This window comes from Enoplosus armatus, chromosome 13 (assembly GCF_043641665.1).
Source record: "Enoplosus armatus isolate fEnoArm2 chromosome 13, fEnoArm2.hap1, whole genome shotgun sequence".
Classification (NCBI taxonomy): Eukaryota; Metazoa; Chordata; class Actinopteri; order Centrarchiformes; family Enoplosidae; genus Enoplosus; species Enoplosus armatus.
Genome location: NC_092192.1, coordinates 13,926,304 through 13,940,905, shown reverse-complemented (window position 1 = coordinate 13,940,905; position 14,602 = coordinate 13,926,304). Strand labels below are relative to the sequence as shown.

General features: G+C 41.7%; 1 protein-coding gene across 1 annotated transcript in view; it reads left to right on the top strand.

The window, feature by feature from the left end:
- The window catches only part of nrg2a (neuregulin 2a), a 69,425-nt gene that overhangs the window by 32,463 nt on the left and 22,360 nt on the right, over window positions 1-14,602 (top strand). Inside the window, exons 2-3 of the mRNA XM_070916957.1 lie at window positions 1,119-1,284; window positions 2,333-2,451. Of these exons, the coding sequence (XP_070773058.1) occupies window positions 1,119-1,284; window positions 2,333-2,451 (285 nt within the window). The remainder of the gene's footprint in view (window positions 1-1,118; window positions 1,285-2,332; window positions 2,452-14,602) is intronic.

Genomic DNA, 14,602 nt, shown 5'->3' with positions numbered 1-14,602 from the left:
TCTCACTTGCTTGTCCACTTGAATCCACAAAGAAAATTAAAAAAATGCAGCCTCATTGAGGTTTTTACTTTCTGTGCAGACACGTCGCCTTTACCAGGTCAGTGAAGTAGGACAGTCTCTGAAAAAAGAGGACGACAGGGGATAATTTTGGTGCACCTCTTTTTCAATGTTTAATTGAAGTCATTACCTATGTATACTTCACTTTGCTTGTCATGCTTTGTTTGTCTTCATTCTGCTGTCATCCTTTAGAGGTGATGCACAGCAAATAGCTGTAATTTGTAGGATTACTCAGTTTAGCATATGCATGAAATTGTAAATGTTACACATGGAGAGAGTTTGTGTATAAGAGAGGGAGAGCGTGGGGGGGGGGCATCCTGGCCAGCCCCTGGTTGACCCTTGTTCACCCCTTCTCTCTCGCTCCACCCTGCATGAGTCTTCTTCTAAACATGTGTGCAGCTGTCAGCTGGCAAGTGTTTGTGTGAGTGTGTGTTGTGTGTGCATGTATGTGTGCCTTTGGACAAAGATCATTTCTTTTCATATTTCAATTAGTTTTTTCTTTGGAGGAAAAAAAGTTGCAAGAAATGATGGAATATATAATACATATAATAAACACTACAGTTTAACTACACTACAGGTTTTGCAAAGTACTGAAGCAGATGAAAGACTTATAAAAGTGCTTTTTGATATTGTCATCACAACAAACTACTTATTAAAGTGTCAAAATATTGCTGGCTTTTCTTGTTTGCCAATTGCCTCTAATTGCGCATGAGTTTGTGGTGGCAGATTTTCTCAGATCAGTTGGTGGATGTTTGCTAAATATTGCTTCAGGTGTTTTTATAGCAGCAAAGCCGGAGTGAAATTCAGCCTGTTTATTAGTCTGAGGCAAAGTTGATAATGTCTCTAGTGACAACATCTGGTGGTCACATGAGAGAGTTGTTGGCTCAGTCCATAGAGATGATGATTGGCTCTGTTGCTGTCTCTCTGTCCTTCTTTGTCTTGTTGTCTCTCCTAAAACACCAACACACAATCATAAAGGAACTATGCAAACCCAACTATAATCAAGTTTTTGTCTATAGTGTTTGATAACATTGATTTTTTTTCTCTTTCTCTCTTTTTAGCTGCGGCTCCAAAGTTAAAACCGATGAGGAATCCAATAATAGTGGATGAGGGAAGCAAGCTCATAGTTAAGTGTGAGGCCACAGGGAACCCTCACCCCACCTACAGATGGTTCAAAGATGGCAACGAGCTGAAGAAAAGCAAAAAAGTCCGAATAAGGAACGGCGAGTGAGTACAAGTCACACATGTCCTGTAAACCTAACACAAACAGTGCAAGATGAAAAGAGACGGAGGTACTCCAAAGTCGAAGCAAGGTTGCTATTATCAGCAGACTGTGCTAATGCAGTTTTTCAGGAAACGGCAGTTTGAAACTAATTTAAAAATCAATATCAATATAGAAAATAAAAACCTTTATTTGATATTCGGGATTATAAAGGCTTATTCCTTCATTGAAATGTAGTGTAATGATTTATACTAAATCAAGTCAATTTGTCATCCCTCCTCATGCCTTTGTAACTTTCTCATTCAAATACATGTCGCAGTTTAACGTTTCATGGATTTAATCACGAGAGTAAAACCAGACGAAAACACACAGTACCTTTCACAACTGTCGTTTCCTGTTTTTGATCCATGGATGTATTATAAGAACTGGATACAAGACTCCAAGATGGTGCCCATTTGTTTGAATAAAAATTGCTCAGCCAAACAAGTTTTCTGTCTTCCTGGTTTTCTTCTATGTTGTGCAGCCGACTGCACATGTCCTGGCCCCGCCTGCTCAGTTACTCTCAGCCCATAGAGTTTCCCTTGGGATGACAGCACGCACATAAATTAACTTTTTTACACTCATCAGAGTTATAATTGACATTGTTTGAGGTGTCCTGTCAAAAGTTAGTTGGGAAAAATGCTTTTTGGGCTGCAAGGGATTTTTTTGTTGCAGTTCCACAATTGGCCACTGAGGCAAATTAGCAGCAAGGCTGACTGGTGCCACCATATCCAGGTCTCTTAATACATCCATGGTCCTGTTCCAGTCCCAGTCATGTCGGTAGCTGTAACATTTGGTCCTATGCTTTCTTATTGTAAGCAGTTTCTCCCCCTCAAATTTGGCACCAGAGTAAGTGATTATGTGTCCATTTCAAAGCAGAGACTTGTTGCCATGCTACTGCTTGCCCTGTTGTCTGCCTCTCTGTCCCCCATGTTTCCACTTGTTGCGTTTCCATGCTATTTCCTCCCTGCCCCGATTCCCCTGACTCAGCTGTGCGAGTGTTGTCTCCCACAGGAAAAACTCCAGAGTCCAGATCAACAGAGCAAAACTGGAGGATTCTGGGAATTACACATGTGTGGTGGAGAACCCGCTGGGAAAGGACAACTCCACTGGCACTGTTAACGTCCAAAGCAGTGAGTACTGACTCCTAAGCAAGAAGTGAAGTGACACAGATGTACATTGTTGTTGTTGTTACGACTGTTCTCCTGCCAAAAGAGAAATCGAAAAGGAGCCATCGCAAACAGGCATGTAACTATGGTAACACGCATGAAGGACAACTGTCCACACATGTGGCTGCAGGCCATTAATCAGTGTAACAGTACATCGTACTTGGAGGTGAGCGGAATTTAAATGCAATGTATGGCGTGATCTCTTTTTTCTGTTCAATGCAGCCTGCTGGCAATGTGAAATCCCACAAAACTACTCAGCACCGTGCCTTTGACCGTCGCTAACACACAACAAAAGCAGCAGCAGACTATAGAGTGTAAAATCTAAAACATAGCTCGACAGAATATGAAAGTTGTAAAAAAAAAAAGAAAAAAAAAAGTAAATCTAAATCTTCAGAGTGTGTGATAGAATCTAACAGGCTTGCTCAGTAGTGGTGTGTGTGTATTGCTGAGTTTTGCAAAGTACTGTAGCAGATGAAAGAGTTCTGATAACAGCTGCTTCCATTTGGTGGGGTGGTGAGTTTGTGTTTGTTCCGAGCAGTGCGGGTAGTGAGTGTGTAGCTTGTTGTCTGAGTGGATGGAGCCAGCGTAAAAAAACAAAAAAAACAATATAAGGCCCTTACGCAGCAGATACAATTCATGTAGCTGTGCTTCTGCCTCGATCAAGGAATGATGTTATCTGGTTCTGGGCCGTCAGAGAACTACACGGCAGGTTGTCTGATACACATGAGTCAGAAAATGAACTTCCTGCCGGCACACTGAGTTCAACTGTTATATCTATATATACTGTGCAGACAAGGCGCTGTGATGTTGAACAGGGTCAGTGCAGATAGTGTTTTTTTTTTTTTTTTTACTTAACATACATGGCGAAATATTCGTATTCATGCTATTGCAGGTGAACTGTCTGAGTTGACTGGATTCAAATATTCATTATACTTTCACTGCTTTTGGAGCATCGGTGAGTTAAAAGTGGTGCCAAGGAAGGTTCCTCATACCGCACCACAGAGGAGATCCTCTCGTTCTCATCGCTGACCTTGACAGCAGGAGGATTTCTGTAGACATCCCACACTGGCATGAGGGCAAGAGAGGTATAGCTGGTAAGGAAAAGGAGGGACTGGAGTTTAGCCATCACTCATTGTCCTTGTATTCACTTTCAGGCACTATAATCACTCCCCCTTCTCTCTTTTATATTTGTCAAGGCCACCTTTTAGTGCTATTGTTTACCGTTAGCAGATTTAAGCTGAGCTGCATTATTAGAGTAGCAGCTCTTTTCAGATAAAGAAAGGGCCCATTGTGTTTGAAAACACAGAGATTCTCAGTGGTTCCAACATGCAAGTTTCATTTCCAGCAAACAATTGTGCAGAAAAGAAGTCATCCATCTTGTATTTAAATGGGGCTGCACATTGCCTCTTTTTATTTTCTGACATCTAAAAAGCTTCAGTTGAGTTTTATAGCCAGATCGTGTGACTTATACTGTACGCCTGTTATGACACTTGGCTTTATTCCACAGCAATGATATATTTATTCTTACTCACGAGCATGCAACATTAAAAGGGTCAGTGATGCAAGAATCCAAGCCCCAGACATATGGTGCTAACATTTATGAAAAATTAATTTGATAAACGGTAATTACTAAGTAACAATCATGCTTAATGGCAATTAAATAAAATAGGTTAAATCGTGCTCTACACCCTGCAAAGGTCGGGGGAATCCCTGGTGGTAGCACCTGTTTGCCCGAGTGTTTAATGAAGGCTTATGAACATGTGACTGGTGGCCCCATGAAACTCTATATGATGATCTTAGCAGGCAAAAGTGCTTGTAATGCAACAATATCAAAGAAAATATAATATTACAAAGCAATGAACAAGTGGGCTGAGGCGTACAGTAGCCACAATGGATAAAACATGACTGAGCAATTATACGGTACACTAGACAGTGTTTTCACTTGCAGCACACACTTTTTAAAACAAGTAAAACATGATATCCCCACATCTGGTGCAGGCTGCTAATAGTTAAAACTGATGTTAAAACACATTTGTGCATATTTGTGCCCAATGTCTTGAATCTCATTCACATTTGCCCATTTTTGCGCATGTATTTGTGTAAATGCATCCCTGTGTGTTCCTTTGCGAGGCTGTCGGTCTGTCAGCACTGACATTTCCTCAAGTCACTCCTGGATATTCAAACAATGGCATCACTGTACGTCCTATCATGAGCCATGATCATCAGATGTCTGTCTCCGTGTGTTTTTGTTTGTGTATGTGCGAATGTGCTTGTTCACCGTTCAATAAAAAAAGTCCCATTGTGTACAGCAGCACGCCTAGTTCCGTCATGCTTCAGGGGAGAAGGCAAGACGGGGCGAATCAGGGGTGGTATGTCCATAGGCAGGGGGAGGGCTTCACTGAAACTACATACGTCAATAAAAGGAAATGGCAGCAAACAGTGCATGTTGCTGTGATTATCATATGCTGATGGGAGGCTGAAATCAGCAGATGTTGAGAAAAAAAAGGCACATTGCGCTTGCAGAGAATGTTTGTGACAATAATGAGCTTTCTCTGCCTATGAAACAGGTTGGATTTAAAAACATCTGTTTGAGCCAAATGTGCTGCTTGATTTTGATACAGAGGATATGTGATTCATTTAGACCAAGGGCTGCTTTTCATCCTAAGGTCATAAGAGAAATGGCTATTGTGTGAAAGGGCTGCAGTGGAGTATGCTTGCCTGCTGCAGTATGTTGCCGAAGCAGCATGTAGCCGCAGTATTATCTGTGTATGTGTGCCTTCTAGGGAGGGACAGCAAGGGGAGGGGTGCAGATGTAGATGGACAGAGAGAGCAAAAGAAGAAGAGAGCGTGAATAAAGGGGGGGAAAATTACAAAATGAGGGAATGCATGACAGGAAGCAGACAAAGACATTAGGGGAGAGAGCGAGAAGGGGATACAGCGAAAGGAAAGAGAGACAGACAGTGAGGGAGAGAGAGAGAAAAGTATGAAGAGGAGGAAGACAAGAGCCCGCTGTGTTGCAGAGGAGACTTTCACACCCATTTTAGAATGCAGTTACTGCTTGCTAGCTTTGTCCAAAGCACCTTCCTACTGTATCTGATGTCTACAGTCAGGTGCTAGAGCATGGCTTTTTCTACCTGTGTTGTACCACTGACAGTATCTGGCAAGCAAGCATGCTAACACAGGCTGGAGCCTGCTCGATCAGTGTGGAGTCTCAGAGGAAAATGCAATCATTAGAAATATTGTCCGTCATACCAGCTTGCACAGACAGAAAGGGAAAGCTAACAATCACGGCTGATGAAGTCAAACAGTAGCTCTGCACTGGAGCATCATTCTCAAGCCTCACAGCGAGAGAGGATGTAGCACATGGCTGTGCCTGTCTGCTGCCTGCTCTGGTGAAGGCAGGCTTTGGGAAACCATCACTCAGCTCCACCACATGGTGAATACAGGCCACCACAAGCTCAGCAGCTTACACAGAGTCCTGCATCGTGCCAGTCGTTGATTTGACTCATTGTTGTGTTTGTGTGAGGTGGATGGTGGAAGTAGCTCTTGATTAATATTATTTTCTGAATTACTCATTTATTTTGTGTTTTTTTTCCCTTAATCTTTCTGCATCGCTAAAATTGCAAAAATCTTGTTCTCCTTTGCATTTCCACTGTTGTTTAAATAGTGTAACAGCAGTTTGCTTATGAAATTTCAGCTGCACCAAACACAGCAGAACATTTTATCAACGAGTTTGAACATAGGTACTTTTGAGTTGATTTGCCTTTCATCAATTACACAAGGAGTGCCAGACAAACCTGACACGTAGCCCTGAGGTGTGATGATATAGGAGTTGCCTAAACATTCCTTAAATAAAAAGTGATAGCTCAGTTTATCATGAAATAGTATGTAGAAGGGAAGAATCACTGCCCCTTGCCATAAAAGGCAAAAACATAGAAACCCTCATTATTGATAATAGTCATAACAGCTGGTCATTACTCAGCCCAGCCAACCCATATCAATATTTGTGTAGCAAGACAAATGCGACACCTCTGAGCCGAGATGTGAAGCATGGTGTGCAAATTGCCTTGGGCGGGAAAAAAGAACCGGTGTGTTCAAGACTGAACCGAAACTCAAAGTGAATCCCTCATGCATTTTAAAGCACACTGTACATTGTGGCTTCATGGCTGCCATTCAGTTTGCCAATAACATTGACTGATTGGACCTGTTTGGGGATTTTAACTCATGCCTTTTTGTTTGACCAGTAGAAGAGAAACACACTCTGTCAGCTGATAAATTGCTAGTTACTGTATCATTATTCAGCACAGATGTTGAATCTTTAAGTTGTTTGTTATCAATGTTTCAGCCTCAAGACTCGTTGAGTTACTTGAGTCCTTCTCTGCGGCTGCGTTTTAGCTGAAACGTGAGATCAATCAGTGGTGGAATTTTTACATTCTTTTCTGAATCCGCCATGTTTTATTGTTCGTATTTTGCCAACTTCTGCATTGTGACAGAATGCGTAACAGTACACAGCACGTGTGTGAGTGTGTGTGTCCTGGTGGTCCGGAATATCATGTGTCCTTTTTAGCAGTTTCTGTAACAATTGCTGCCTTTTACAAAGTGGTGTTTTCAGCCTCAGGCCCAACCCCCAGTGTAGAGGACCAGGGACCATTTGTTGTCCATGTGGTCTGACCTCTACCCTGTAATCAGTCTGGCATGGTAAGACCTGCTGGCCTTCTGCAGAACGGTGTAGTATATCATCAACTGTTTTCTATAAGGCCAGTGTGAAGGAGCAACACTAGTCAAAGTTTGCTTGGCTCCACGTGGCTTCAGATTAAGGCCTCCCATTATCCTACAGGCTGCTGTGTTGTGATAAGCGCTTGTGAGGCAGCCATGTGTCTGCAGGCTGCAGGTCACATCCTTGGGGGGTGCTGTGCGCAGCTCCACTGAGAGAGTGTGTGAGCGTCCAGGAATGTGTTGATGGAAATCACAGCTGAACATATGATTGCTCCAACCTCAGCAGTCATGCTGGGGCCCACTAGCAACAATTTCGCGCATGCATGCACGCAGGCCCACGCACACACGCACACACACACGCACATGTGCACATACCTTTACATGTTTTCACTCCCCATCCTGAAGTCAAACACAGTCCCCCCGTCACATAAACTAATGCTTAACTAAGTAAAAATGACCTTGTAACTTTTACAACCGAGTGGACAAAACAACACTTTAGCATCTCAGCAATGCCACGGTGCGCTCAATTTGTCGAGATATAGACTTGACAAGGTGTTGCATCTTGGTCACTGTTGACTCCAACACATGCCATGGTTGGATCTTTGCTTCAAGTAGTTTTTTCCCATCACATCTCATACGTGCTGAATATGACTTCAGGCCACTGTAGGAAGCTGGAATCACTGTCTCATTATACATCATTCAGCTACAGAAAATATATTCATATAGCAAATAAAAAGGATTTCTTAATGCATTCCTTTAGAGAATGAAAGGATGGTTCTGATTGGTAGTGATTTGGCACTACAGTGTCGCTCCATCGAAGTGTGCCAGAAAACAGCAACAGAAAAACATCTGAAAGTGGTAAAGAATCAGAACATTTTGCACTTTTAGTAAGCAGTAAACTCATCAATAAGCCATCACCAAAAATGTCATAAAATTGTGCTGCACAAACTGCATTTGCCTTCAGAGCTACAAAGAGTCTACAACCATGTATTTTGCTATTTCAAATGAAGCTCAGTTGTGAATGAAGCAGACGTGTCACACTCCAGGCATCCTGGGCCTAAATCTTGAGTTAAATTTTTTTATTGTTATGATAAGTTATTTTAGTGAGATTTTGTAAAAAAAAAAAAAAAAAAAAAAAAAAAAAAAGGCTTTTAGAGGCCTAATTGTCACTTATTATTATAGCCTATGAACAGGTGAAATTGTGTTTAATGTCTTGGTGACACACAAGAGGAAAGTATCTAAAGTGTGTTACATGTGACAGAGAACTTCACTTAACACAAATAAACGTAAACCAGACAAAAAACTCCCACAGATTCTTTCTGTTTTCTTCCAGTAAGTTTTCATATCTGTCCTACGTAAGTGAAACATTACAGTAAGCACCACTTTGAACCAGATAAACAACAACTTCCTTCAGTCCATCTATGTCTCTATTTAGTAAAAACAAAACTTACTCACTCTTACTACGCAAGCGTCAAGATAAACTCATCTCTAATGACGCTAAAGGATGTTAGTTGTGGTCTTTGCTCAATGTGGAGTATCTGTACGCCAGTCAATTCTATTGATTGGTGTGGGTAAGCAGCAGCAGCCACGTCTGAGAGGAACAGGCCTCCACATCTGCCAAGCGTTCTGTATTTACAGGCCACTGGAGAACAGCTTGTCGGGTTCTGTGGATCAAGCCGCTGTGCTATTAGTCATGCCCACTTTTTCAAAATTATCCTCAGTCCTGGGGTCTGGACAGGCATTCCTCTGAGGTGGCCGTCTCATTGCACCAGAATCTCAGGTCTTTGTCAGCTGGCGGGTTTGACCACAAAATCAGGATCCAGTTTTTGCCCTGTGGAGCAAATAGGATGCTGTAATCTGAAAGACACACAAAGCATAAAAACAAATTGTTGTTGGCATGGACACTGTGGTTTGGAAATGCCTGCTGAATGTATGCCATGTAAAATTAACAATGATGCAAGGAAGTGATCCTGATCTTTGCTTTTGGAAGCAAAACAACAAAGTCCTTAGTTCTGCATGGTATTCATAACAGCCTACAGGCAAATTTACAGAAGATGTTATTGCAAAGAAATCTGAATCTATGTTGCTCTAGCTTTGTTGAAAAAATCTGTTTACGTGTATGTGTCCCACAGCACAAACAAGAGAGTGAAAAAGTTGAAAATAACCTCAATGTGTCAAGGTCAAATGCCCAACACTGACCACAGAAACCAAACAGTTTTAAATCATATCAAGTAATTATTTTCAAATTCCGTGCTAAAATATTATCAACTGAAATGAGAGTGTTTGTTATTCTGTCTGACATCACGTCTTACCTCATGACAGCTGGAACGTGTCAGAGTTTAGACACAATAATGTTTACTTCCAGAGGCAGTCACAAAATCGTCACTTAACCCACACTGCATGTTGTGTTTGTTTATGGCCTTTCTGTATTAGTGGGCAGCATCCGTTACAGTGGGAAGACCCAGAGTAAATGGAAGAGTTTATGTCATGAGCGGATGAACGCCCACAGCATCGTAAGCACACACCATGCGGCTGTGCAGCATCACCAAGCCATCAAGGCACGGCATGTGATGTTACAAATGGGTTCAGTGTATACGTACAGCACAGGACTGAGGAGGACTTGAACCCTACGCTTCAAACATCATCCAAAGGAATAATAAATCAAAGGAACATACTAACTTATGATGAATATCAAGCAACTTGATAGGATACAGATATTTCAATGAGGCTCAGAAATTGTAGCATGAGATAGCAACTCGTTGTTGCATGCTTGTAATGCCTATAAGGAAAGAGACACCTCCATGTTTTTCTGCTCTTTTGGCATCTAGGTGTACATATTTCCAGAAGCATTTAAGCCTGGGAATGTGTGTTTTGATTATGTGTGTTATAATTGCATTTTCTAACACTTTGTATGTATACCATAGCAAAACCTACAAGGTAAGTTCGTATTAGTTTTCAGATGTGTTTTATGTGTTTTCTGACATAGCAATGGGAGCACAGTTTATTGAGCAGTCCAACAACCTCAAGTTAAAGTGAGAGAAGATAAGTAATGTTAGGTGGCTGACACATAAAACATAAATCAGCTCCCTAATATGTCAGTAATTCATTGCTTTTTGACAAGGGCTATGCATGGTATGAGTTATTGGCTTTGACATGTATGTGCTAATGTGTTGGAGAAGAGGCAGCTGTTGCATCCTATCGTTATCAGAATCAGAGAAAAATGAGCAAAAAAGATATAAAATAAAAGGCCTCGGAAAAAAGTTTCTCAGAGCATCGTTATGTTTTGCTTGCTCTCTTAATTCACTTTAATCCCGTCAATCCAATGTGATAAGTGGGCGCCCTCAATCAAATCTTTGCAAAAACAACTAAGTTATTGAAAATCAAAACACATCTCACTTCTTAGGATATCCAGTAATCTCGCTGTGTTATGTGGGACAGTTAAGCCCTCAGTGTGAATGAGTGAGGATATTGCTATGTGTGTGGAAGGAAGCAGCTGTTACACTTGAAGAGCTGAGTGATGTGAGCAGGAGGTGACATGAGGTTTTGCTGTGTGCAGGGCTTTGTTAACTCTTCCCGGGCCCGGGCACAAAACTTATCTGAGACTTCATTTAATAGCATAATAAAAGATTCCCTTTCAGGCCCCCTCAGCTGTCCTGGTGGTCTTCCCCTGATGGTGAACCCCCCCCCACAACTGTGGGTGACTGAGCAGGATTCTGTTTTTTTGCCAAATAACTAACAAGCACTTCTGTGTTTGTCAATACTTTAAAACAGGAAAAATGATTGCCTAAAAATGATTCATTGCTTCATAAAGGCTTGCTTGCACTGAGTCAGTAATAATTTGCAGTTGCTTGGGTATCCAGTGAACAGAGCCAAGCACACTGAGAACTGGTCTGTGAGTAAACTATTGTTCACTCACATCAAACGAAATCCCTGCTCCTCCTATTACTTTGCATTTGTCAGAATTGGACATGAGCAATCCTGGGTGTCTTCGCACTTTTTAAAGTTTTCTTTGAGCACAAGAGGAACATATACTTACCATTCCATTGCTTAAAGCTCAGGAGCGCATTACTATAGTTTGGTTGCCACAGCTGTCTCCCATCCTAAACCTCCCATTACTCCATCACGCTCTTTCCTTTTGTTGGTGATTTTGCAACTGTATTCATCGCATCATGTCCGTTGGGGTGAGTAGGTTCTTTCCTGGGGATTCTGTGTAAGTTCTTTTGAGTGTGTAGGTGGGAGCTGTGGATGCAATAGGCCTCACTTTAATCACTGATACACTCACCGTGAACTCATCCTTTAGTATACATTGCCCGTTTTCAGGACGTAGAGCGAGTGTGGGTGGTGTGTACATGAGTGAAGTAGAGCTGCAGCACACTCATACAAGCAGACTGTGTGCTTTCTGGCTTTCGGGGGAATAGCAGAGGGGAAACCTTTAGTCCTAGCAGCTGGCCACTACTGTAGCTGTGAGCACAAGACCCAAATATGGAGCTATATGTCTTCTGTATCTGGTACACGGTTGCAAAGTCTGCCCTTCCTCAGAAATGAGGGCCAGCTGTTGAAGATGAAGGGCAGCGGAAGGATGTGGATACCTTCGATTCTGTCCTTTTTAAAGTGATAATTATCTAGAATTATTTTGTGATACTAATATATTGTTTACATTTTTGGCAATATATGGTCAAAGTTTGACTTTCCGTAGGTAAACGTCCTCTTCTTTGTCTTTCCTGCCCTGGTGGCTCTCACAGCTATGTACAACTACCTAAGAGTTCTTCTTTCTTCTTCCAGTGTCCTTACTTATGTGTCCTGTAGACAAATTCGAGTTTTAGGCAGAAGTAGATAAGCTGCCGTTACTGCAGTGGCACCTAACTTATAAACCTGCAACACAGTAGTGTATGTAAAGAAATCTGTCCAGGAGATCCTGTGGAAACACATTAAATTAATTGAAAATAAAGGTTGTAATCTACTAAATGCATACTTCTTGTATATCTCTTGCTAGCTTGGAAGTACGTTTCCTGTCCAAAATTTTACACATTTACAGTATCATGTGTTTCCAATTTTAATAAAGAATGCATTTCTTCCAATTACAATGCAATAAATCATGGAGTTTGATGATTTAAATCATAAGCTAGCTATTTTCTGCTGGTTTTTAATTAGCTACTCTTCACAGCACTGTCACATCCAGACTGTCGAGGTCGGACAGAAGCAGTACGTTAATGGTATTTTATCCAAAATTCTGTGTCATTGCCCATTTTAGACTAGCGCTTTGACATTGAATAACTTACACATTTACTCAGACTATCTTCATCTGTCGGACGGGGCAACTTCAGTCTGTTATTAACCCAATCATCTCTGCTTCCACTGTCAGTGCAAATGTGTTTAGTTGGCGCTTGAGACACATTCTTTGATTTTGAGGGAAATTCAAGAATAATTTTATAAGTAGTTAATTTATGAAAATAACTGGATTTGTCATCTAATCTTAAATTAGTCAGACAATGCATGTAATCACTTTATTACGTGTGTACATTCCCCCCAATGAATCCTTGTGCAGTAGCAAAACAGTACCACACATAAACAAAATCGGCATGCTGGCTCTTTTTCAGTACTAACCTCCCTCATATATTACATTTTATCCAGATTAAAAGAAGTGGGAGACATCTCCTGTTGTTGGTCACTGAGCTGCTTCAGCTGAGCGAAGGTGTTTTAAACATCTTGCTAAGGAACAGAAGAGTGTATTTTCACAAAATATTCATCCTGGCCCTCAGGTTCAAATGTGTCACCTTCAAGCCACAAATCTGCTCCTCCGACCTCCAGTGTTGCCGTCTGTCAGATGAGGTTAGACAAAATATGCCATCAGGCTGAGTGGCTCTAAAGTGGATGAGCATTTGTCCTGGAAACATGTAGTGGATTTTCCCTTTTACCAGAGTGATTCAGTCTCTTGAATCTCGGGCAACCGAATGTTATTTGTGATTTATTTTCTGAGCACACTCCCCTGCAGGAGCAGAGTCAATGACAGTGTCATTGAAAGTTTTCTGCCGAGGCGTCCTCTTGCTCCTCCTCACCTTTTGCTGCTCATCTGTGACTGTAGTGGCCATACCTAGCAGTTGGGAAAGGTGCATCCTTGTGCTTGCATCTTTCCCAATTGGGGATCCCAACAGTTTCTCCGGTCAGAGTGGGAAAATGAAAGCAACAGGCGTCTTCAGACTCAAAACAAGGAAGCAACAGCGGTGGCACCGTCACACTGAGCCCGAGCTGCTGCTGGGACAGAGCAGGAAACAGCCCTGTCTGGATCTGTGCCGCGGACTACACCATGTGTCACTTTGTTGCCAACTGCACACATTCTGGTGCCCGCCAGCGGCCACACCACCACCCGTTTATGCACCCGCACCATACCCTGCCCTCCTAAGTGCACTTTGCTTCTTTGCAGTGCATGAGCAGCTGTTGTGCAATCACACACTGGGCTGCTCTTTGATTTCACTTCAGCGGTGAGACGATTGAGGCAGGCAAGACCAGGCATATCAGCTATGTGACTGAAAAATGGTAATAGGAGACAAGAATATAAAAGAAGACACACTGGTTGTGGCAGTGGCAGTCTTGCTGGAGAGTGGGTGGTAGATTAATGTTCCTGGCAGGCTCCATTTTGTTCATTTCTAAACATTCCTGTTTCATACTGAAGGTGTTTGAATTGTGGATAATTTTCTATTGAAAAAAAGCTTTAAGTGCACTCTCATTCATAATGGGCTCTTTCCTGCGTCCTACCTACAGTAAATAGTAATTTAATTCCTCTTTGGGTATTTGACATGAAATCTCTCTTGCTCATTTTGAACTCTGTACAAAATGCTTGAAGACACAGATGCTGGATATTGCCATTGATTGGGTGTGCCTATACTCTATGTGTGGAAGTAGGTGCGTGCTTGTTTTTTGTTGGCTTTGGCACGCTGAAATATTTTCCAACTTAAGATCCTGTCGACAAACCGTCTTTTCTCAACCCTCCTCTTCCCTGCATTACTCCTATATCCATCTCTCTCTCTTTTGACCTTTCTTCTCATTTGTTTGTTTGTTTTTTTTCATTTTTCTTTCATTGCTGCTACATTTGTCTGGACTTGAGCTCCTGTCAAAATACATTGTTGTGCTAAATCTGAAAATGAAAACATGTATTGTATTTAATTATCAAAATTCAAATAGCAAAGTATCCATCTTATAAATATAAAAGCAAATTTGTACATGTAGCAGATCCTCCTTGTAGCATATGCGAAGCCTGCAGGCAACGTCCAGACATTTATCTTGCTTTGTGTTTGTCTCCGGCTCCACTTTCTATAGAACTATAATACCACTATTCAACACCACTACTCCTACAATGTAAATAGGTAAAAAAATCCCATCACATCCCATTTCACCACATCAC